The sequence below is a fragment of the Triticum aestivum genome, chromosome 7A, assembly GCF_018294505.1.
Source record: "Triticum aestivum cultivar Chinese Spring chromosome 7A, IWGSC CS RefSeq v2.1, whole genome shotgun sequence".
In the NCBI taxonomy this organism is placed as follows: domain Eukaryota; kingdom Viridiplantae; phylum Streptophyta; class Magnoliopsida; order Poales; family Poaceae; genus Triticum; species Triticum aestivum.
This window is the reverse complement of record NC_057812.1, coordinates 131760920-131784984: the sequence shown is the minus strand read 5'-3', so window position 1 is coordinate 131784984 and position 24065 is coordinate 131760920. Positions and strand designations below refer to the sequence as shown.

The following is a 24065-nucleotide window of genomic DNA, read 5'->3' as shown; positions in this document are numbered from 1 at the left end:
GTGACATCGTGAATGCCGCCCGCCGCGCCACGCCTCCTGGTCTGCCGTCATGTCGGCCGGCGTCATGGTGCGCGAGGATGTGCCACCCCTACAGCGACTGAGGTAGTGAAGGAGGTAGCCGCGAGTGTTGGCGATTACCGGGGAGGGCGCCTTCGCCTCCTTCACGGCGACTGGGCCCACTGGCACCTGGACTGCCGACGTAGCGGCGGTGGCAATGCCACCTCCTTGACGCGCCGGAATCAGTGCGATGGGGACGCCGGCTGGACGAAGCGCCTCGTCTGGCTTCGTGGCAGGACTGTCGGCTCCTCCTTGAGGCGTGGCAGGGATGGCGGCTCCTCCTTGACGCAGCATCCCTTCTAGACACCGTTGTTGGCCCCCGGCGTCATCATTTAGACTTGAACAAGTCTTAGTCTTAGTTAACTGGTTTAACAAGTACAGTGCAAACGACACGTTGAGGGCATGAAAGCATATGTAGAGCCAGATCGGCTGGAAACGGCGACATCACAGAGGAAGCCATGGCCAGTGCTTCTAGCCCGCCGCTAGTAGCACTCGGCGTGCTCCTCCTCCTCCTCTTGTCCGTTAGTTCGGCCATTGCGCATGGCGGAGGAGCAGATCCGGTACGCCGCCGCCAGCGCTACATGGTGGTGCAGACCAGCCACCTGATGGAGCCAAAATCCATTTGCTCCGGCCTCAAGGGTACGTACGTACATAGGTAGACGAGAGGATGAAGCTGTGTTGCGAGAACCATAGCCGTGATGCATGGTGCTGCTTCTTTTTTGCAGTGACTCCATCCGCGAATGGTACGTGGGTGCCGCTGCACCGGCCGTACGGCCCGTGCTCGCCGTCGGAGGGCACGCCGCCGCCCCTGGTCGAGATGCTCCGCTGGGATCAGGCCCGCACGGACTACGTCCGAAGGAAGGCCACCGGCGAGGTGGACGACGTGCTCGACCCGGCCAGGCCGCACGTGGACATGATGCAGGTGGACTTCATGATCCGAGGGACCTTCGGCATCGGCTCTGGCTCTGGCTACGGCGCGGTGATCGACGGCGACGACGACGACGACCCAATGATCCTGGCACAGACCATGGCCATCGACACGACGGAGGACGTCCCGTGGATCCAGTGCCTCCCGTGCCCCATCCCCCAGTGCTACCCGCAGCGGAACGCCTTCTTCGATCCCCGCAGGTCAACAAAGCACCACTGGTTCTATTAATTTTGTAGTACTGTCTTCTTGATGCAGTCATGTAATATCCATTGTTGAAAATACAGGTCGAGCACCGGCGCGCCCGTCCGCTGCGGCTCCCCCGCCTGCCGATCTCTCGGCAACTATGCCAATGGCTGCTCCAAGGCCAACTCGACGGGAGACTGCCTGTACCGGATCGAGTACAGCGATCACCGGCTGACGCTGGGGACGTACATGACCGACACGCTGACCATCAGCCCCAGCACCACCTTCCTCAACTTCCGGTTCGGGTGCAGCCACGCCGTGCGCGGCAAGTTCAGCGCCCAGGCCTCCGGGACCATGTCGCTCGGCGCCGGGCCGCAGTCGCTCCTCTCGCAGACGGCCCGCGCCTACGGCAACGCCTTCTCCTACTGCGTCCCGGGGCCCAGCGCCGCCGGTTTCCTCTCCATCGGCGGGCCGGCCGACGATGGCAGTACATTCGCGACCACGCCGCTGGTCAGGAACGCCAACGTCATCAACCCGACCATCTACGTGGTGCGTCTCCAGGGCATCGAGGTCGCCGGGCGGCGGCTCAACGTGCCGCCGGTGGTCTTCTCCGGCGGGACGGTCATGGACTCGAGCGCCATCATCACGCGGCTGCCCCCCACCGCGTACCGCGCGCTGCGGCTGGCGTTCAGGAACGCCATGAGGGCGTACAAGACGCGCGCCCCGACGGGGAACCTCGACACCTGCTTCGACTTCGTGGGGGTCACCACCGTGACGGTGCCCGCGGTCTCCCTGGTGTTCGACGGCGGCGCCGTCATCGAGCTTGACCTTCTGGCCGTGCTGCTGGACGGATGCCTCGCCTTCGCGCCCGTCGCCGCGGATTTCGCCCTCGGCTTCATCGGCAACGTGCAGCAGCAGACGCACGAGGTGCTCTATGACGTCGCCGGAGGGGCTGTGGGCTTCCGCCGTGGTGCGTGCTAGCTGACCCTGAGCTAGCGCGCGGCGGCCGGCGCACGTGCTCAATCCTCTTCTATTAGATTAATGGTCGCACTAGCTTTGCACTGTAGCTGGCTAGCTACTCCTTCCGTCACGGTTTAGAAAGCACAATTAAATTTACATGCGTTTCCATAATAGACAAGGTTTAGAGCGCATTACATTTATTTTTAGTAGCTAATTAGTACTCCGATATACTATTTCTATATGCATGCGTAATGTGAATGCTATTTTTTAGCCCATCTCACAACCAATAAATAACCACCTAGGTTCCAGAGAATTTCCAAGCGCGTCTTCTAAACCGTGATGAGGGGAGTAGTTCCCATGTAATCCTAATTAAACTCTTAACAGAACTCTTAGATAAACTCTCTAGTAGAGAGTCGTTGTATTGGCAGCATCTGTCGAGCCAAAACCACAAACACATTGTCGTCATAATGCTAACTTCACATTTGCCCTGCAAGTGGGACCCACCTCTCTCGTTGAGCCACAAGTTCTTCCCAGCAAATTCAGACGAATACATTGAACAGGTTCAGAAACAACAACTTCATTCAAAAATGGGAGCGAAAATTAGTCATAATATGACTTATGTTTATATAACACCTAATAATTATAGCTAAACTAGCAGCCATATGGCAACGGCCACGTCCACCGCCTAGTTGCAGCCACCACCACGGCACCACCGCCATCTCGACCCCCACCATCACGACTTCATAGAAATGCGGCGATGTTGGCCCGGATGGCTTGAAAATGCGCCTCGACGGTGTTGCCCGGATGGCGATGTTCGTCTGCGATGGTGCGGTCACGGCGGCCCAAATGTGTTGCTCCATATGCACGTCCATCCGCGCGACCTCCTCGAGGGCAGCGTCCATGTGCTCCGAAAAGGGGGCCAGAGAATCCGTGGGCATCCGCGGGATACTCCTCCACCTCACCCCAAAACTGAATACGATGGAGGATTCATTCGGGTGCGTCGTGGACGAAGAACTAGGCCGTGGATTGAAGGAGGGCAAGATTGGAATGGGAGGCGCCAGAGATAGGATTGAAGCGAGAGAGCAAAAGGCGCCGTGTTGTATAGGCAGCTACGGGTGCCATTAAGGAGGTACTCCCTCCGTTCTAAAATAGATGACTCAACTTTATACTAACTTTAGTAGAAAGTTAGTACAAAGTTGGGTCATTTATTTTGAAACGGAGGGAGTAGTTGGGGACACTTGTTGGGGAGGCGGCAGACGACTGACGGCGGGCGATCAAAGGACGCGTCTCCCGGTGAGAAACACTATGGCGCCCTGCTTGCACACCTCTCGCCTACTTTCACACCTCCCAACCTGCTCACACGCAAGCTGCTGGGAGATGATGCCGCATGGCGGCCATCCAATGAGCAACCGTGGGAATTCCAGAGGCCCGGGCGAGGCATTAGTGGTTGCCTGGCTATTGCCGACGGTGAGTGGAAGGTCAGGCTACTTCAAACTAGGTTGTGGCGCGAGGAGTAGGAAGCTCAAACTTCCCTCAAAGCAGACATCACATGTAAGGGTCTGGTTGGACTGTGGATACCGCATGACAATATCAAAACTGGCTATGTGCGTATTACGCTCTATGATTTTTTTTTCTCGGTTAGTTTGTCAACAGTCTTTTTATTTTGGTCGTTCTTCTATTAAAATAATTTATTTCAAAAAAAAAGGATTGCAAGCAAAAGTGCAGGCCCATGGCGCATGAAATTGCCATGAAAAATGTTTGATTGGTCATGGGCAAATTCCAAATGTTCGCGATTTATCTTTTCCGTTAATTAATCGGTTTCGGAGACAAAAAGACGAAGATTATATCCAGCGGTACGATAAATTGTCACAAACCAACTTGTCTGGTTTTTCATTTACCATTGTATTTATTTATTTAGTTTAGTGGACGTAGGTCACCTGAATTTGGAAATTGAGTCCGTCGATTATTTTGGGAAGGGAGTATCAGCCAAGCCGTTTGGGTGCGGGGTGAGGGAGGGTGTTGGTTCACCGGGAAATTCGGCCGGCGAAGCTGGCGCGGGAGCGTCACCTGTCACGAGCGCCGGAGTCTAACGATTCAGCCGGTGGTATGTGGGCGGTCTGGGGAAGAAGAAAGGGAAGGCCAAAGGTTAGAGGAGGTCATCTGGCCGTTGATTTTGCATCGACGGCTGAAAACGAATTGATTGACCCGAAATAAGTTTTCAGTCGACTGAACAGGGGTTCAGCGAACCGAGCGAGCTGAGCATAGACGAGTGCTATGACGTAGACGAGATGACGAGACGCGTGGCGTCCAGCACGTCATGCCGGTAGCTAGAGCCTCTTTACGTCGCCGTACGAGCAGACTGCATCTGCACGATGGCACATGCACGTACAGGCACACCGGTTTTTAGAGTGTGTTTTCTCTTCCTTGATTTGCGACGACATGTACGTGTAAGTCGGACGGCCGGTCCCTCACCAAATAAATGCACTTGCTACGTGACGATGCTAGGCCGCACGCCAGGACTGATCACTGTCTCACTGAGCCTCCCAGTAATGGCGGTGCAGCAGTGGTAGTACCCACGGCCCCTACCTATGCCTGTCGGCTCCGGCCTCTGAGCCACCTACGGTTCCATGCCCGTCGTCTACCCTGCTCTTCTACTAGTGAAAGGATAAGTGGAGTCCTCTTCCTGTGGTTGGTTGTGGGCTCTGGCCTGAGTCATCACTCGCCTACGGTTGCACTTCCATGTGATCTACCCTGCAATCATCTACTGCTCACAGTTTTCTACTAGTATTATTATTGCAAGAAAAAAAGGACCTAAGAAAAAGGTCAATGCTGCTCCTCCACGCATGCGTCTATATCCATCTGTCGACTCTGCTCCATCGTCCACACTCCACAAGTACAATCGCTCCTCCATCCCTCTGGAAAATGCGGGAAAGTAAGAGCACTTTCCGGTCAGTACCATCATTAGCAGCATTCACTTGGAACAGAGGAACTAAGGCCTCCTTTGATTTATAGGGTTTGCATAGAAACTTTACAAGATTGACACCCTATAGAATTTTCCCTTTACATGTTGTTTGATTCTTAGGATTGTATTCCTCAGGAACCAATCCTATAGGAACTTTTTAGTTCATTTTTACAGGGAAACAAGCATGAGGTTGGACTTCTTGGAAAAAATCCTCTGTTTTGCTACCCAACGTAGGATTTCAGTGGAAGGTACATTCTATTCCTGTATGTTTCCTATTCCTGCGCTTCCTAAACCCTGTGAATCAAAGGAGCCCTAAGAATCGCTGCAGGGGGGCCGTCCTCGGTCGCTGCCGCGGGCGACCAGGGGGCGAAACCTAGCCCGCCGCCAGCGCCTCTCACCGGCGTTCCCCTCCCCTCGCCGCTGCCGGCAGGAGTCGCCGGGCGAAGCCCGCGCGGCTCGGCGGCGGCGGGGCCCTCTTCCTCCTCCTCCTGGTCGAGCGGCGCGGGCCGTCACACCGATGGGAGCTCGAGCCGGTGGTCGCTCTGGGCGGCGCGGCGAGGTGGCAAGGCGGCGCTGCGAGGTGCGTGGCCGGGTGAGGAGTTGCTCGGCGTTGGGCGCTGGCCCAGGACGGCCGGATGTTGCGGCATGCGGGCGGAGCGGATCTGGTGCGGCGGCTGCGCGTGAGCTTGGCTCCGGGGCTTCGCACGAGGGACGACCGCAGGGAGGCGCGGGCACGAATCTGGCGTCTCCAATCGCGGGATTCGGCGCTCTATTTCGGTGTTGGCAGAGGAGGCGCCTCGGTCAGGCGCGGGCGGCGGCTTGGCCCTCCGACGCGGGTTTGGTGGCCGGATCTGGCGCGGGAGGCTGGTGGCCGTGCGTGGATCTAGGGGATAATTGACGATAACCCCCCTTGTTGGGCAATCCTTGATCATATACCCCCTGCCGTTGTCTCTGACATGTGGGGTTTAAGTGGCCTGGGGGGTTATTATCAAATCTCCTGGTATCTAGAGGGCGTGATGGCGGGGTTGTGATGCTCGGATGCCGGGGCGGCGGCCCCGGACCTCTTCTTCAGCTACGGCAGCCGTGGTGTGGCTGCGTGGGCAATGCCACGGCTGGAGCTCAGGGCGCCGGTACTCTACGGCAGTGCGTTGGCCCTCGGACGTGCTAGGGACGCTTGGTGCTGGCCGGTGGGTTGGTTGTAGCTGCTGTGTGTGGCGCCGGATCTGACCAGACGTGGCTGGTTCTGGCTCTTGCGGTGGTGATAGGGTGGCCTGGTCGGCGGCTCTGCGTGGTGCAGGTGGCGGCGGCGAGGATGTTCTGATCGGCGGCTCCTGGCTCTGGTGGTAGCTGGTGGTTCAGGCGGGCGGTGGCTCTCGTGTGCCGGTTCAAGGGAAGGGCTTCCTTTGGCTGCTCGGGGCGAAAGCCTTGCTCCGGCATTGGCCGAAGCTGGCGGCGGCGACGCCTATGGGCGCTGCACACCTTCTTGGAGGCGTCGTCGTTCGAGGGCCTTCGACCTCTTCTCTCTCACTTCGGGGGAAACCCTTGCTCCAGTTCTTGGAGCGGATGATGGCGGCGCTCCGGTGTCGCGATCCTTCTTGGAGGCATCGTTCTGGAGTGGCCTTGGCCTGGGAGAGTCATCGGCTCGGGTGGTGCGCGGTCTTGGGGCCGGCGTGGAAGTCGGAGCGGCGGCTCCGGATCTAGTCGTCATGGAGGGGTGCCGGCATTGGTCACGTGGGTGGCAGTGTCGTTGGCCAGCCTGGTGCGTGGCCTCGGGGTCGGCGTGGATGTCGGAGCGGCGGCTCCAGATACGGTGGTTGGGTGTCGGCTCCGGTTGCTCGGGTGACGAAGCTGACGGCTCGCCTGGTGCGCGGCCTCGGGGTCGGCGTGTGGGGTTTCTATCTGTACATCGGAGCGGCGGCTTCGGAGATGGTTGTAGAGTGTCGGCTTCGGTTGCTCAGGCAGCAGAGCAGGCGGCTCGCTTGGTGCACGGCCTTGGGGTCGGCGTGGATGCCAGAGCGGAAGCTTCGGTCTTGGTTGTAGGGTGTCGGCTATAGGTTGCTTGGGTGACGGAGCCAGCGGCTCGACTGGAGCGCGGCCCTGGGGTCGGCGTGTGTTGATGGTGCCCTGTTGAGGGCGTGTGTTGTAACGGTTTTCGCCCGGGTTTCCGTTAATTAACCGGGCAACTTTTTTCTGCTTAATGAATGAAAGTGGCAAATCTTTTGCCTTGTTTCAAAAAAAAAAAAGAATCACCGCAGCCCCCATAATTATTTTTGGCATTGGGTTCAAATTTGTTGTTTCGGTTTAAGCACCATTTGATCAAACCAAACGGTGAAAAAACATAATCAAACACGATCACTTAATTAAAATTATATTAGTGGCCAAAATTCGTTGCATGTACATACATTTTCTTACATGAAATCCCTGTTCAAGAATTCATCCGATTAACCAGTTAACATGCCGATTAATCCCTACTCATAGGGTGCCCGAGTAGCCGATTACCTGATAAATCGTTCGATTAATTGATTAAATGGGCGATTAACTTGCCGATTAGCCTATTAACACTAGTAGAAAAGAGGGCTTTGGTTCAGGCCAGCTCAGCCCATTAGTCCCGGTTCAGTCCAGAACCGGGACCCATGGGGGCATTGGTCCCGATTCGTGAGGCCAGGGGCCTGCGGGCCTCGTGGGGGCATTGGTCCCGGTTCATCTGGCTCCTTTGGTCCCGGTTAGTGGGACGAACCGGAACCAATGGGCCTCGCTCCTGGCCCACCACCATTTGTCCCGGTTGGTGGCTTGAACTGGGGCCATAGGCTTCCCTTTAGTCCCAGTTCATGCCACGAACCGGGACCAATGTGGTGCCTATATATAGCCCTCGCCCGCGAGCAGAGCACTCCAGTGCTCTGTTTTTCTCTGGCCGGTGAGGGGAGGGCTTTGTGGTGCTCTAGCTCACCTCCTACGCACATGAGGTGTTCGATGAAATGTCCGAGCCACACAAGTTAAGCTTTCTCCTCTCGAAGCTCGACCTCAAAGCTCTATTTTCCTCGAGATTTGTCTAGGTTTAGCGGCCCCTCACGTCTCATTTCCATCTTCACCGCCATCGATCGCCCACACCGATCTCGTCGTCGGCACCACCGTGGTGAGCCTCTTGTTCTTATCTTCTTTCTGAAAGAAAAAAAATTCTTTAGATAGATACTCGTCTAATTTTCTTACTTTTATTATTGCTTGTTATTATATAGTGCAATGGTTTTGGTATCCGCCCCCGTCGGCCCTCGTCCTGGCTATGATTCGGATGTGGTATATATTATCTTTTTATAACTATTTGGTTCATTTATTGTTTATGACAATTATGCCGACCAACGTGGCATAGATTTTATTTATGTAGGAGGTAGTTGAACCAGAAATCCAACCGACCCTATTGTCGAGAGGTTAAATTTAGTTGAAGAAGAAGACAATTACTTGAAGAAAAAAAATAAAAAAATTAAGGAGGAGAAGATGATATTGGAGTTGCATGTTGCGGATGTCGTCGATGATCACAAGATCAAGATGGATGCAATGCGGTTGAAGATGAGAAAGATTAGAAAATATGCCATTCATACCGAGGCTTGGTATCATTATGCCGTTGGATCAATTGTTACCTTGGTTGCGATTATGATCGCATTTGTTTCCGCATTGCAATGTTTTACATAGTTTCAATGTATGGTTTAATTAATTAGATGCTCTGGGGAGCTATATGTTGTTAGATGAGAACTATGTATATACTTTGGTTTTAATGTGATGATGAACTTCTATTAATTTGGTCACTTAATTATCTATTCATGATGTTCTGTAATGGTTTTTGACACACTTAATTATATATAATGCACGCAGATGAACCGACAATGGATGTACGGTGACAGACACACCTCCGAGTACATTAAGGGCGTGCATGATTTTCTCGAAGTGGCTGAGGCAAACAAGCAGAATGGTTTTATGTGTTGTCCATGCCCTAAATATGGGAATATAAACTCTTACTCTGACCGGAAAATCCTTCACACCCACCTGCTTTACAATGGTTTCATGCCACACTATAATGTTTGGATGAGGCACGGAGAAATAGGGGTTATGATGGAAGACGGCGAAGAAGAAGAGGACGATGACAACTATGTGCCCCCTGAATACGATGATGCTGCAAAGGGGGAAGCTGCTGAAGATCAAGAGGAACCAGACGATGTGCCCAATGATGCTGCAACGGGGGAAGCTGCTGAAGATCATGAGAAACCAGATGATGTGCCCGATGATGATGATCTCCGCCGGGTCATTGTCGATACAAGGACACAATGCGAAAGTCAAAAGGAGAAGCTGAAGTTCGATCGCATGTTAGAGGATCACAAAAAGGGTTGTACCCCAATTGCGAAGATGGCAACACAAAGCTCGGTACCATACTGGAATTGCTGCAGTGGAAGGCAGAGAATGTTGTGCCTGACAAAGGATTTGAGAAGCTACTAAAAATATTGAAGAAGAAGCTTCTAAAGGATAACGAATTGCCCGACAGTACATACGCAACAAAGAAGGTCGTATGCCCTCTAGGATTGGAGGTGCAGAACATACATGCATGCCCTAATGACTGCATCCTCTACCGCGGTTCGTACAAGGATCTGAACGCATGCCCGGTATGCGGTGCATTGCGGTATAAGATCAGACGAGATGACCCTGGTGATGTTGACGGTGAGCCCCCCAGGAAGAGGGTTCCTGTGAAGGTGATGTGGTATGCTCCTATAATACCACGGTTGAAACGTCTGTTCATAAACAAAGAGCATGCCAAGTTGATGCGATGGCACAGTGAGGACTGTAAGAAAGACAGGAAGTTGAGAGCACCCGCTGACGGGTCGCAGTGGAGAAAAATCGAGAGAAAGTACTGGCCTGAGTTTGCAAGTGACCGAAGGAACGTATGGTTTGGTTTAAGCGTGGATGGCATTAATCCTTTCGGGGAGCAGAGCAGCAATCATAGCACCTGGCCCGTGACTCTATGTATGTATAACCTTCCTCCTTGGATGTGCATGAAGCGGAAGTTCATTATGATGCCAATTCTCATCCAAGGCCCTAAGCAACCGGGCAACGACATTGATGTGTTCCTAAGGCCATTAGTTGAAGAACTTTTACAGCTGTGGAATGGAAATGGTGTACATACGTGGGATGAGCACAAACAGGAGGAATTTAACCTACACACGTTGCTGTTTGTAACCATCAACGATTGGCCCGCTCTCAGTAACCTTTCAGGACAGACAAACAAGGGATACCATGCATGCACGCACTGTTTAGATGAAACTGAAAGTATATACCTGGACAAATGCAGGAAGAATGTGTACCTGGGCCATTGTCGATTTCTTCTGACCAACCATCAATGTCGAAAGAAAGGCAAGCATTTCAAAGGCGAGGCAGATCACCGGAAGAAGCCCGCCATGCGTACCGGTGATCACATACTTGCTATGGTCAATGATTTACATGTAATCTTTGGAAAGGGTCCCGGCGGACTAGCTATTCCGAATGACGCTGAGGGACACGCACCCATGTGGAAGAAGAAATCTATATTTTGGGACCTACCCTACTGGAAAGTCCTAGAGGTCCGCTCTTCAATCAACGTGATGCACATGACAAAGAACCTTTGCGTGAACCTGCTAGGCTTCTTGGGCGTGTATGGAAAGACAAAAGATACACCTAAGGCACGGGAGGACCTGCAACGTTTGCACGAAAAAGACGGCATGCCTCCGAAGCAGTATGAAGGTCCTGCCAGCTACACTCTTACGAAAGAAGAGAAAGAAATCTGCTTTGAATGCCTGCTCAGTATGAAGGTCATGACTGGCTTCTCGTCGAATATAAAGGGAATAATAAATATGCCAGAGAAAAAGTTCCAGAACCTAAAGTCTCATGACTGCCACGTGATTATGACGCAACTGCTTCCGGTTGCATTGAGGGGGCTTCTATCGGAAAACGTCCGATTAGCCATTGTGAAGCTATGTGCATTCCTCAATGCAATCTCTCAGAAGGTGATCGATCCAGAAATCGTACCAAGGCTAAGGAGTGATGTGGCGCAATGTCTTGTCAGCTTCGAGCTGGTGTTCGCACCATCCTTCTTCAATATCATGACGCACGTCCTAGTTCATCTAGTCGACGAGATTGTCATTCTGGGGCCCATATTTCTACACAATATGTTCCCCTTTGAGAGGTTCATGGGAGTCCTAAAGAAATATGTCTGTAACCGCGCTAGGCCAGAAGGAAGCATCTCCATGGGTCATCAAACAGAGGATGTCATTGGGTTTTGTGTTGACTTCATTCCTGGCCTTAAGAAGATAGGTCTTCCTAAATCGCGGTATGAGGGGAGACTGACTGGAAAAGGCACGCTGGGAGGGGACTCAATACTATGCAGGGACGGATATTCTTAGTCTCAAGCACACTACACAGTTCTACAGAACTCTACCTTGGTGACCCCGTATGTCGATGAACACAAGAACAGTCTGCGCTCCAAACACCCGGAGCAGTGCGACGACTGGATTACATGTGAACACAACAGGACTTTCAGCAGTTGGTTGGAAACACGTCTCAGAGGTGACAACACTGTTTGTGATGAGCTATACTTGTTGTCCAGGGGACCATCTTTGACTGTATTGACTTACAAAGGATACGAGATAAATGGGAATACATTTTACACGATCGCCCAAGATCAAAAGAGCACCAACCAAAACAGCGGTGTCCGCTTTGATGCAGTAACCGAGAGGGGAAAGGACACATATTATGGTTACATAGTGGACATATGGGAACTTGACTACGGACATGATTTTAAGGTCCCTTTGTTTAAGTGAAAATGGGTCAATCTGTCAGGAGGCGGGGTACAGGTAGACCCACAGTACAAAATGACAACAGTGGATCTGAAAAATCTTGGGTACACCGACGAACCGTCCGTCCTAGCCAATGATGTGGCACCGGTTATCTATGTGAAGGACATGTCTACCAAACCGAGAAAAAGAAAAGATAAGGAAGCGAATACATCATACGATGAGCCAAAGCGCTACATAGTTCTTTCAGGAAAAAGGGACATCGTGGGAGTGGAGGGCAAGACAGACATGTCTGAAGATTATGAAAAGTTTCATGAAATTCCTCCCTTCAAAGTCAAGGCTGACCCAAGCATCCTGATAAACTATGAAGATTATCAATGGTTACAGCGCAATAAGCAAATGACACAAGCGAAGAAAAAATGAAGACTTTCTCCCGCAACTATTATGATGATACCATGCCAACTTTGTAACAGACGAGTATGATACCATTGTCCGTTTTGTACATGCACATGCTATGTGGGTGAAATTATGATACCATGCCAACTTTCAACTTTTTCTGACCTAATACCATTATTCAAATTTTAACTATTCAAATTTAAAAACTAATGGCACTAACATAAAGTTTATATTTTTTCTAAAACTAATGGCACTAACAGAAAGTTTATGATTTTTCTGACCTAAAAGCAAAAGGTATTAAAAAATAAAGCAAAAAATAAAAGAAAATAAATAATGCAAAAAACAAAACAAAAAAAAACTATTTTTATAGTAAAGTTAATCACAAACTTGTGATTTACACAAATATCAAAGACTTCAATTTTTAACTATTCAAATTTGAAAACTAATGGCATTAACAGAAAGTTTATAATTTTTGTGACCTAAAATAAAATAATTAAAAATAAACTTTAATAAAATAAATAAAAATAGCAACAATAAGTATTTTGTTGTAAGTAGAAACAAAATAAAATAAATAAAGCAACAAAGAAAACAAAAAACAAATTTGAAAACTAAAGGCACTAACAGAAAGTTTATAATTTTTGTGACATAAAAGAAAAAGAATTAAAAATAAAATTTAATAAAATAAATAAAAATAGCAACAATAAGTATTTTGTTGTAAGTAGAAACAAAATAAAATAAATAAAGCAACAAGGAAAACAAAAAAAGTGCCACCTACCGGCCCCCCATGGCCTGAATACGACTAGAAACCCTACCATGGGCCAGGATTCAGGCCCGCAAGAGGCCCAGTAGACCCACAAGCACACAACGTACGGTTAGGCCCGAAAGCCTAAAATTAAGAGGATCTCGAGAGGGTGGGCGCAACAGCGCTTATAAACCACTCTCGAGCTCTCTTGGCTAGCGAGGTGGTACTAAACTTTTGACGCGGGGCAGCACAAGGCCTTTGGTCCCGGTTGGTGCCACCAACCGGGACTAAAGGGGTGCATTGGTCACGGTTCGTGGCACCAACCGGGACTAAAGGCTTTGCAATATAAGATGACACTTAGGAAATTTTCACTTCTCATTCGCGGTTGCCCCCGACGACATCGACGCCGCCAGGCTGCCCCGACGCCGCCCCCGCCGTCGCCGTCGCCCACCGTCGCCGTCGCCGGTGCCTCGCCGTGGCCCGCGCCCTCGCCCGACACCATCGCCGCCCCTGCCCTGACGCGCGCCGCCCCGGCCCGCCCCGTCGTCGCCCTGCCCCGCCCCCTTCGTCGCCGTCGCCCCCTGCCCCGTCGACGTCATCGCCATCGCCATCCTCGCCGTCGACCCCGCGCCCCTGCCCCTCCTCACCTTGGTCCGGCCGGCGCCCTCCCTATCCTATGCTTGTCTTTTTTTTCATGTATATATGCTTGTTTTTTTCATATATATGATGATATATATATGCTTGTTTTTTCGTGTATATATGCTTGTTTTTTTCTTATATATGATGATGTATATGCTTGTTATCATAATTGTTTTTTTCCATATATATATATGATGATTTTTATATAGAATATGATGTTTTTTTGTCCATAGATGATCATATATATGATGTATGCATGGATGTGGATGAAATGAGATGAGATGAGATGTGTTTTCTGTTGGAGAAGAAAACATTTTTTCCATGCAAAAGTTACATTTTTAGAAAAGTTTTATATATCTAGCTAGGAAAGGAAGAAGGAGAAAAAGAATGAGAGGAAAAAGGAAAATAAGAAGAGCAAGAAAGGAGAAGAAGAGGAGAAATAAATAAGAAGAAGAAAAAAGAAGAAAAAGAAGAGGAGAAGAAGAAAGGAATAGAGGAGAAGAAGAGAAAATAGAATATTCTTCGTCTTCTTATTCTTCAATCTAAAGAAGAAAAAGAAGAGGAGAAGAAGAAAGGAATAGAGGAGAAGAAGAGAAAATAGAATATTCTTCGTCTTCTTATTCTTCAATCTTCGTCCTCTTTTTTCTTCTTCTTTTTTTCTTCAATCTTCTCCTATATTAATATCTTCTTCTCCTCTTTTTATTTCTTCTTCGTCTTCTTATTTTTTATCGGATATGTCATTGTCGATATACCCTGTGTCTCGATAACTTCAACATGAGGGGGGGGTCGACCTACCCCCTCCCGATAACATTATTTTCTCATGTATGTATGCAAAAGTTACATTTTTAGAAAAGTTTTATATATCTTGCTAGGAAAGGAAGAAGAAGAAAAAGAATGAGAGGAAAAAGGAAAATAAGAAAAGGAAGAAAGGAGAAGAAGAGGAGAGGAAGAAGAGGAGAAATAAATAAGAAGAAGAAAAAAGAAGAAAAAGAAGAGGAGAAGAAGAAAGGAATAGAGGAGAAGAAGAGAATTCTTCTCCTCTATTCCTTTCTTCTTCACCTCTTTTTTTTCTTCTTTTTTTCTTCAATCTTCTCCTCGATCAATATCTTCTTCTCCTCTTTTTATTTCTTCTTCGTCTTCTTATTTTTTATCGGATATGTCGTTGTCGATATACCCCGTGTCCCGATAACTTCAACACGAGGGGGGGGGTTGACCTACCCCCTCCCCGATAACATTATTTTCCCATGTATGTTTATCGTCGTTGTCGATATAACACCCTCCCGGATAACTTCGACCGTGATAATTTATACCACGGGAGCACCCCCCGGCCCTCTCGCTCGACCAAAACTCTCGAGGACACACAAACCCTAGAAAAAAAAACGATGTCGGTCTCCTACCCCCTCCCGCCGCGCCCCTACCCTTGAAGCGTTGCCAAGGCCACCCCAAACTCGGAATAAGCTAGGTCTACGTTTGCCACTAATATATCCACCCGCTGTCATGTTTGTGTAATAATTGCCATGTTGTAATATTTGCAAAAACAATGGAGTTCGGACGAGACGAGGAACAAGATTAGGTGTTGGGGGACATAATCTTAACCGGAGGTGATGTCATGTCGTATCTTAACGACAATGATGGTCTGGAAGTAGAACAGGGTGAAGAAGAAGCAGGCTACCGTGATCGAAGAATGGAGGAGGAAAGACATGATTATGATGGCTCCGGTGACCCAATGCTGGTGCAAGACGGAGCCCGTGGTGACGGCTCCAGTGACCGAATAGAGTCCGGTCAGGTAAATATATTAGTTAAGCCTGTGATGACTAGCTAATTGATGCATTCATTGTTTTGGTATGTACACATATTAATTAACTCTCGCCTAATTCTTCTTTTTTCTTTCCATCCGGATCAAGCACAACTTCGGTAAAGAGACGAGGCCCGAAGAAAAAGTTGCCCTCGGATGAAAGGTTTGAGATCACAGCAATCGCGCGCGATGGCATGCCGATTAAACCCATCCGGACAAAGGAAGCATTTGCTGCTCAGTGCGGGGTTCTTGTTAGGGACAAGATCCTGATCAGCATCCAGCAATGGTATAAGCCTAAGAATGAAGACCCTGAGGTGTCTTATGTCAATGATATGCATAAAGATGATCTTTGGACTGAGCTGAAGGCAAATTTCACCCTATTGCCAGAGGAGGATCCGGAGAAGCCAGTTAAAGAGCAATTAATCAAGTCTCATGCTCTTAAGAAGATGGAAGACCTATTCAGGAGGTGGAAGAATGAGCTGAAAACGTTTGTCGACAAAGAAGAGACACCAAAATTCATCGGCAGATATGAGAAGATCAGAGATCACTGGCCCGCATTTGTGGCCTACAAGACATCGAAAAGAGTAACAAGATGTCGGTGACAAACAAGAAAAATGCTGCAAAGAAGAAGCTTCACCATCGCACGGGGTCAGGTGGCTACCTCAAAACCCGGCCTAAGTGGGCCAAGGCTGAGAATGATCTGCTTGATAAAGGGATCGAACCAGAGACAATGAACTGGACAGACCGTTGCCGGACTTGGTTCTTCGGGGCTGGCGGAACCTTGGACCCTGTATTAGGGAAATGAGTTTGGACGGACGAGCAAACGAACATACCAGTCAAGAAGCTAAAGCACTCTATCGATGCAGCGCAGCAAGGGACGTTCGTTCCAGACAGAGGGAACGACGAGCTCACAATGGCCCTCGGGAATCCTGAGCACCCTGGACGAACACGAGGCACGCCAGGCTACGTTCCATGGAAGGCTGGTTTTCCAGACGCAGGCGGTTACAAATGCCAGGAGAGGAGGAAAAAGTGGAGCATGCCCAAATTCAGACGCTGCACGAAAGGGTTCAAGCGCTAGAGGAACGAGAAGTAGCTCGCAGCAAGCGACCTACCGAAACTACCACGCCATCTCCGCGGAGAAGCAGCGTGGCTTCCACCGAGCTGCTTCAGCCGGAGCATGTCTTGACGGCTCCTGCTAGCTACCCCATGGATGCTATCACGGAGTCTCAACATTGCCACCTTATGACGCAATGGCAGAACTTCAAAGTCAAGGCGGCTGTCGGCTCTGTTCGACCTACTGAACCAGACGCAACTTTTCACTGTAGTCCGATTCCAGAAGGATATGCCAGGGTGACGGTGGACGAAATAACGGAGGGATTTGAGGACCTCCAGCTTGACTACCCTACCTGTGAAGGGGAGACTCGGCTGGGTTCTTGTCTATTGACTCCATGCCTATGGCGGAAGGAGCTCATCAAGCTTCTGAACTGGACGCCTCCGCCTCCTCCTCCTCCTCCGGCGAGTCAGGGCAGTCCGCCTCCTCCTCTGCCTCCACCTCCGGTGAGTGATCAGGGTGTTGGGAAACGTAGTAATTTCAAAAAAATTCCTATCCACACGCAAGATCATGGTGATGCACAACAACGAGAGGGGAGAGTGTTGTCTACGTACCCTCGTAGACCGGAAGCGGAAGCATTATAACAATGCGGTTGATGTAGTCGTACGTCTTCACGGCCCGACCGATCAAGCACCGAAACTACGACACCTCCGAGTTTTTGCACACGTTCAGCTCGATAACGATCCCTGGACTCTGATCCAGCAAAGTGTCGGGGATGAGTTCCGTCAGCACGACGGCGTGGTGACGATCTTGATGTTCTACCGTCGCAGGGCTTCGCCTAAGCACCGCTACAATATTATCGAGGATTATGGTGGAGGGGGGCACCGCACACGGCTAAGAGATCAATGATCAATTGTTGTGTCTCTGGGCTGCCCCCCTGCCCCCGTATATAAAGGAGTGAAGGAGGGGGCCGGCCAAGGAGGGTGGCGCGCCCAAGGGGGGGAGTCCAACTCCCACCGGGAGTAGGACTCCCCTTTTTCCTATTAGGAGTAGGAGAGGGAAGGAAGAGGAAGGAGGGAGGAAGGAAAGGGGGGGCGGCCCCCCTCCCAATTCGGATTGGGCTTGGGGGGGGGCGCCCCCTCCCTTGCTCCTTTCCCCTCCTTTCCACTAAGGCCCAAGAAGGCCCATATACCTCCCGGGGGGTTTCGATAACCTCCCGGTGATCCGGTATTGTCCCAATCTTGCCCGGAACCTTTCCGGTGTCCAAATATAGTCGACCAATATATAAATCATTATGTCTCGACCATTTTGAGACTCCTCGTCAAGTCCGTGATCACATCCGGGACTCCGAACAACCTTTGGTACATCAAAATATATAAACTCATAATGAAACTGTCATCGTAAGGTTAAGCGTGTGGACCCTACGGGGTCGAGAACAATGTAGACATGACCGAGACACGTCTCCGGTCAATAACCAATAGTGGAACCTGGATGCTCATATTGGCTCCTACATATTCTACGAAGATCTTTATTGGTCAGACCGCATAACAACATACGTTGTTCCCTTTGTCATCGGTATGTTACTTGCCCGAGATTTGATCATTGGTATCTCAATACCTAGTTCAATCTCGTTACCGGCAAATCTCTTTACTCGTTCCATAATACATCATCTTGCAACTAACTTATTAGTTGCATTGCTTGCAAGGCTTAAGTGATGTGTATTACCGAGAGGGCCCAGAGATACCTCTCCAACAATCGGAGCGACAAATCCTAATCTCGAAATACACCAACCCAACATGTACGTTTGGAGACACCTGTAGAGCACCTTTATAATCACCCAGTTACGTTGTGACGTTTGGTAGCACACAAAGTGTTCCTACGGTAAACGGGAGTTGCATAATCTCATAGTCATAGGAACATGTATAAGTCATGAAGAAAGCAATAGCAACATACTAAACGATCGGGTGCTAACCTAATGGAATGGGTCATGTCAATCACATCATTCTTCTAATGATGTGACCCCGTTAATCAAATGACAACTCATGTATATGGTTAGGAAACATAACCATCTTCGATTAACGAGCTAGTCAAGTAGAGGCATACTAGTGACACTTTGTTTGTCTATGTATTCACACAAGTATTACATTTCCGGTTAATACAATTCTAGCATGAATAATAAACATTTATCATGATATAAGGAAATAAATAATAACTTTATTATTGCCTCTAGGGCATATTTCCTTCAGTCTCCCACTTGCACTAGAGTCAATAATCTAGATTACACAGTAATGATTCTAACACCCATGGAGCCTTGGTGCTGATCATGTTTTGCTCGTGGAAGAGGCTTAGTCAATGGTTCTGCTACATTCAGATCCGTATGTATCTTGCAAATCTCTATGTCTCCCACCTGGACTAGATCCCAGATGGAATTGAAGAGTCTCTTGATGTGCTTGGTTCTCTTGTGAAATTTGGATTCCTTTGCCAAGGCAATTGCACCAGTATTGTCACAAAAGATTTTCATTGGACCCGATGCACTAGGTATGACACCTAGATCGGATATGAACTCCTTCATCCAGACTCCTTCGTTTGCTGCTTCCGAAGCAGCTATGTACTCCGCTTCACATGTAGATCCCGCCACGACGCTTTGTTTAGAACTGCACCAACTGACAGCTCCACCGTTTAATGTAAATACGTATCCGGTTTGCGATTTAGAATCGTCTGGATCAGTGTCAAAGCTTGCATCAACGTAACCATTTACGATGAGCTCTTTGTCACCTCCATATATGAGAAACATATCCTTAGTCCTTTTCAGGTATTTCAGGATGTTCTTGACCGTTGTCCAGTGATCCACTCCTGGATTACTTTGGTACCTCCCTGCTAGACTTATAGCAAGGCACACATCAGGTCTGGTACACAGCATTGCGTACATGATAGAGCCTATGGCCGAAGCATAGGGAACATCTTTCATTTTCTCTCTATCTTCTGCAGTGGTCGGGCATTGAGTCTTACTCAACTTCACACCTTGTAACACAGGCAAGAATCCTTTCTTTGCTTGATCCATTTTGAACTTCTTCAAAACTTTGTCAAGGTATGTGCTTTGTGAAAGTCCAATTAAGCGTCTTGATCTATCTCTATAGATCTTAATGCCCAATATGTAAGCAGCTTCACCGAGGTCTTTCATTGAAAAACTCTTATTCAAGTATCCCTTTATGCTATCCAGAAATTCTATATCATTTTTGATTAGCAATATGTCATCCACATATAATATCAGAAATGCTACAAAGCTCCCACTCACTTTCTTGTAAATACAGGCTTCTCCAAAAGTCTGTACAAAACCAAATACTTTGATCACACTATCAAAGCGTTTATTCCAACTCCGAGATGCTTGCACCAGTCCATAAATGGATCACTGGAGCTTGCACACTTTGTTAGCTCCTTCTGGATCGACAAAACCTTCCGGCTGCATCATATACAACTCTTCTTCCAGAAATCCATTCAAGAATGCAGTTTTGACATCCATCTGCCAAATTTCATAATCATAAAATGCGGCAATTGCTAACATGATTCAGACAGACTTAAGCATCGCTACGGGTGAGAAGGTCTCATCGTAGTCAATTCCTTGAACTTGTCGAAAACCTTTTAGTGACAAGTCAAGCTTTGTAGACAGTAACATTATCGTCAGCGTCAGTCTTCTTCTTGAAGATCCATTTATTTTAAATTGCTTGCCGATCATTGGGCAAGTCAACCAAAGTCCACACTTTGTTCTCATACATGGATCCCATCTCAGATTTCTTGGCTTCAAGCCATTTTGCGGAATCTGGGCTCACCATTGCTTCTTCATAGTTCGTAGGTCCATCATGATCTAGTAGCATGACTTCCAGAACAGGATTACTGTACCACTCTGGTGCGGATCTTACTCTGGTTGATCTACGAGGTTCAGTAGTAACTTGTTCTGAAGTTTCATGATCATCATCATTAGCTTCCTCACTAATTGGTGTAGGTGTCACAGAAACTGGTTTCTGTGATGTACTACTTTCCAATAAGGGAGCAAGTACAGTTACCTCATCAAGTTCTACTTTCCTCCCACTCACTTCTTTCGAGAGAAACTCCTTCTCTAGAAAGGATCCATTCTTAGCAACAAATGTCTTGCCTTCAGATCTGTGATAGAAGGTGTACCCAACAGTCTCCTTCGGGTATCCTATGAAGACACATTTCTCCGATTTGGGTTCAAGCTTATCAGGTTGAAGCTTTTTCACATAAGCATCGCAGCCCCAAACTTTCAGAAACAACAACTTTGGTTTCTTGCCAAACCATAGTTCATAAGGCGTCGTCTCAACGGATTTTGATGGTGCCCTATTTAACGTGAATGCGGCTGTCTCTAAAGCATAACCCCAAAACGATAGTGGTAAATCTGTAAGAGCCATCATAGATCGCACCATATCAAGTAAAGTACGATTACGACGTTCGGACACACCATTACGCTGTGGTGTTCCGGGTGGCGTGAGTTGCGAAACTATTCCGCATTGTTTCAAATGTAAACCAAACTCGTAACTCAAATATTCTCCTCCACGATCACATCGACTTTGGAACCATTTCCCACGCGCATCGTCACCTCATCCTTCGCCAGTGTTCGCTTAATCCGTAGTCCCTGTTTCGAGTTGCAAATATTAGCAACAGAACCAGTATCGAATACCTAGGTGCTACTGCAAGCTCTAGTAAGGTACACATCAATAACATGTATATCACATATACCTTTGTTCACCTTGCCATCCTTCTTATCCGCCAAATACTTGGGGCAGTTCCGCTTCCAGTGACCAGTCTGCTTGCAGTAGAAGCACTCATTTTCAGGCTTAGGTCCAGACTTGGGTTTCTTCTCCTGAGCAGCAACTTGCTTACTGTTCTTCTTGAAGTTCCCCTTCTTCTTCCCCTTGCCCTTTTTCTTGAAACTAGTGGTCTTGTTGACCATCAACACTTGATGCTCCTTCTTGATTTCTACCTCCGCAGCTTTTAACATTGCGAAGAGCTTGGGAATTTTCTTATCCATCCCTTGCATATTATAGTTCATCACGAAGCTCTTGTAGCTAGGTGGAAGTGATTGGAGAATTCTGTCAACGACGCAATCATCCGGAAGATCAACTCCTAGTTGAATCAAGTGATTATTATACCCAGACATTTTGAGTATATGCTCACTGACAGAACTGTTCTCCTCCATCTTGCAACCATAGAACTTATTGGAGACTTCATATCTCTCAATCCGGGCATTTGCTTGAAATATTAGCTTCAACTCCTGGAACATCTCATATGCTCCATGATGTTCAAAACATCGTTGAAGACCCGGTTCTAAGCCGTAAAGCATGGCACATTGAACTATCGAGTAGTCATCAGCTTTGCTCTGCCAGACATTCTTAACGTCGTCAGTTGCATCAGCAGCAGGCCTGGCACCCAGCGGTGCTTCCAGGACGTAATTCTTCTGTGCAGCAATGAGGATAATCCTCAAGTTACGGACCCAGCCCGTATAATTGCTACCATCATGTTTCAACTTTGCTTTCTCAAGGAACGCATTAAAATTCAACGGAACAACAACACGGGCCATCTATCTACAATCAAACATAAACAAGCAAGATACTTTCAGGTACTAAGTTCATGATAAATTTAAGTTCAATTAATCATATTACTTAAGAACTCTCACTTAGAGAGACATCCCTCTAATCTTCTAAGTGATCACGTGATCCAAATCAACTAAACCATAACCGATCATCACGTGAAACGGAGTAGTTTTCAATGGTGAACATCACTATGTTGATCATATCTACTATATGATTCACGCTCGACCTTTCGGTCTCAGTGTTCCGAGGCCATATCTGCATATGCTAGGCTCGTCAAGTTTAATCTGAGTATTCTGTGTGTGCAAAACTGGCTTGCACCCGTTGTAGATGGATGTAGAGCTTATCATACCCGATCATCACGTGGTGTCTGGGCAAGACGAACTTTGGCAACGGTGCATACTTAGGGAGAACACTTTTATCTTGAAATTTAGTGAGAGATAATATTATAATGCTACCGTCAATCAAAGCAAGATAAGATGCATAAAAGATAAACATCACATGCAATCAATATAAGTGATATGATATGGCCATCATCATCTTGTGCTTGTGATCTCCATCTCCGAAGCATCGTCATGATCACCATCGTCACCGGCGCGACACCTTGATCTTCATCGTAGCATCATTGTCGTCTCGCCAATCTTATGCTTCTATGACTATCGCTACCACTTAGTGATAAAGTAAAGCATTACAGGGCGACTGCATTGCATACAATAAAGCGACAACCATATGGCTCCTGCCAGTTGCCGATAACTAGGTTACAAAACATGATCATCTCATACAATAAAATTTAGCATCATGCCTTGACCATATCACATCACAACATGCCCTGCAAAAACAAGTTAGACGTCCTCTACTTTGTTTGTTGCAAGTTTTACGTGGCTGCTACGGGCTTAGCAAGAACCAATCTTACCTACGCATCAAAAACCACAACGATAGTTTGTCAAGTTGGTGCTGTTTTAACCTTCGCAAGGACCGGGCGTAGCCACACTCGGTTCAACTAAAGTTGGAGAAACTGACACCCACCAGCCACCTGTGTGCAAAGCACGTCGGTAGAACCAGTCTCGCGTAAGCATATGCGTAATGTCGGTCTGGGCCGCTTCATCCAACAATACCGCCGAACCAAAGTATGACATGGTGGTAAGCAGTATGACTTATATCGCCCACAACTCACTTGTGTTCTACTCGTGCATATAACATCAACACATAAAACCTAGGCTCGGATGCCACTGCTGGGAAACATAGTAATTTCAAAAAAATTCCTACGCACATGCAAGATCATGGTGATGCACAGCAACGAGAGGGGAGAGTGTTGTCTACGTGCCCTCGTAGACCGGAAGCGGAAGCGTTATAACAACATGGCTGATGTAGTCGTACGTCTTCACGGCCCGACCGGTCAAGCACCGAAACTACGACACCTCCGAGTTTTTGCACACGTTCAGCTCGATGACAATCCCCGGACTCCGATCCAGCAAAGTGTCGGGGATGAGTTCCGTCAGCACGACGGTGTGGTGACGATCTTGATGTTCTACCGTGGCAGGGCTTCGCCTAAGCACCGCTACAATATTATCGAGGATTATGGTGGAGGGGGGCACGGCACACGGCTAAGAGATCAATGATCAATTATTGTGTCTCTGGGGTGCCCCCTGCTCCCGTATATAAAGGAGTGGGGGAGGGGGCCGGCCAAGGAGGGTGGCGCGCCCAAGGGGAGGAGTCCAACTCCCACCGGGAGTAGGACTCCCCTTTTTCCAATTAGGAGTAGGAGAGGGAAGGAAGAGGAAGGAGGAAGGAAGGAAAGGGGGGCTGGCCCCCCTCCCAATTCGGATTGGGCTTGGGGGGGGCGCCCCCTCCCTTGCTCCTTTCCCCTCCTTTCCACTAAGGCCCAAGAAGGCCCATATACCTCCCGGGGGGTTTCGATAACCTCCCGGTGATCCGGTATTGTC

The 24065-nt window shown here is 48.7% G+C and overlaps 1 protein-coding gene and 1 pseudogene across 1 annotated transcript; both read left to right on the top strand.

The window, feature by feature from the left end:
- Positions 1-413: 413 nt before the first annotated feature.
- On the top strand, positions 414-2322 carry LOC123149522 (aspartyl protease family protein At5g10770). The gene is made up of 3 exons (XM_044569191.1): positions 414-696; positions 783-1185; positions 1270-2322. Exons 1-3 carry the CDS (start codon positions 516-518, stop codon positions 2147-2149), a joined length of 1464 nt encoding a protein of 487 aa, XP_044425126.1. The 5' UTR covers positions 414-515; the 3' UTR covers positions 2150-2322.
- Positions 2323-6128: 3806 nt separating this feature from the next.
- On the top strand, positions 6129-6933 carry LOC123153168 (uncharacterized; annotated as a pseudogene).
- The last annotated feature ends 17132 nt before the right edge of the window (positions 6934-24065 follow it).

Excerpts from the sequence above, each read along its gene's own strand:
- LOC123149522 (XM_044569191.1), top strand. The coding sequence starts at position 516 with ATGGCCAGTGCTTCTAGCCCGCCGCTAGTAGCACTCGGCGTGCTCCTC. Across the intron at positions 697-782 it reads CATTTGCTCCGGCCTCAAGG|TGACTCCATCCGCGAATGGT; the intron begins GTACGTACGTAC and ends TCTTTTTTGCAG. Across the intron at positions 1,186-1,269 it reads GCCTTCTTCGATCCCCGCAG|GTCGAGCACCGGCGCGCCCG; the intron begins GTCAACAAAGCA and ends TTGAAAATACAG.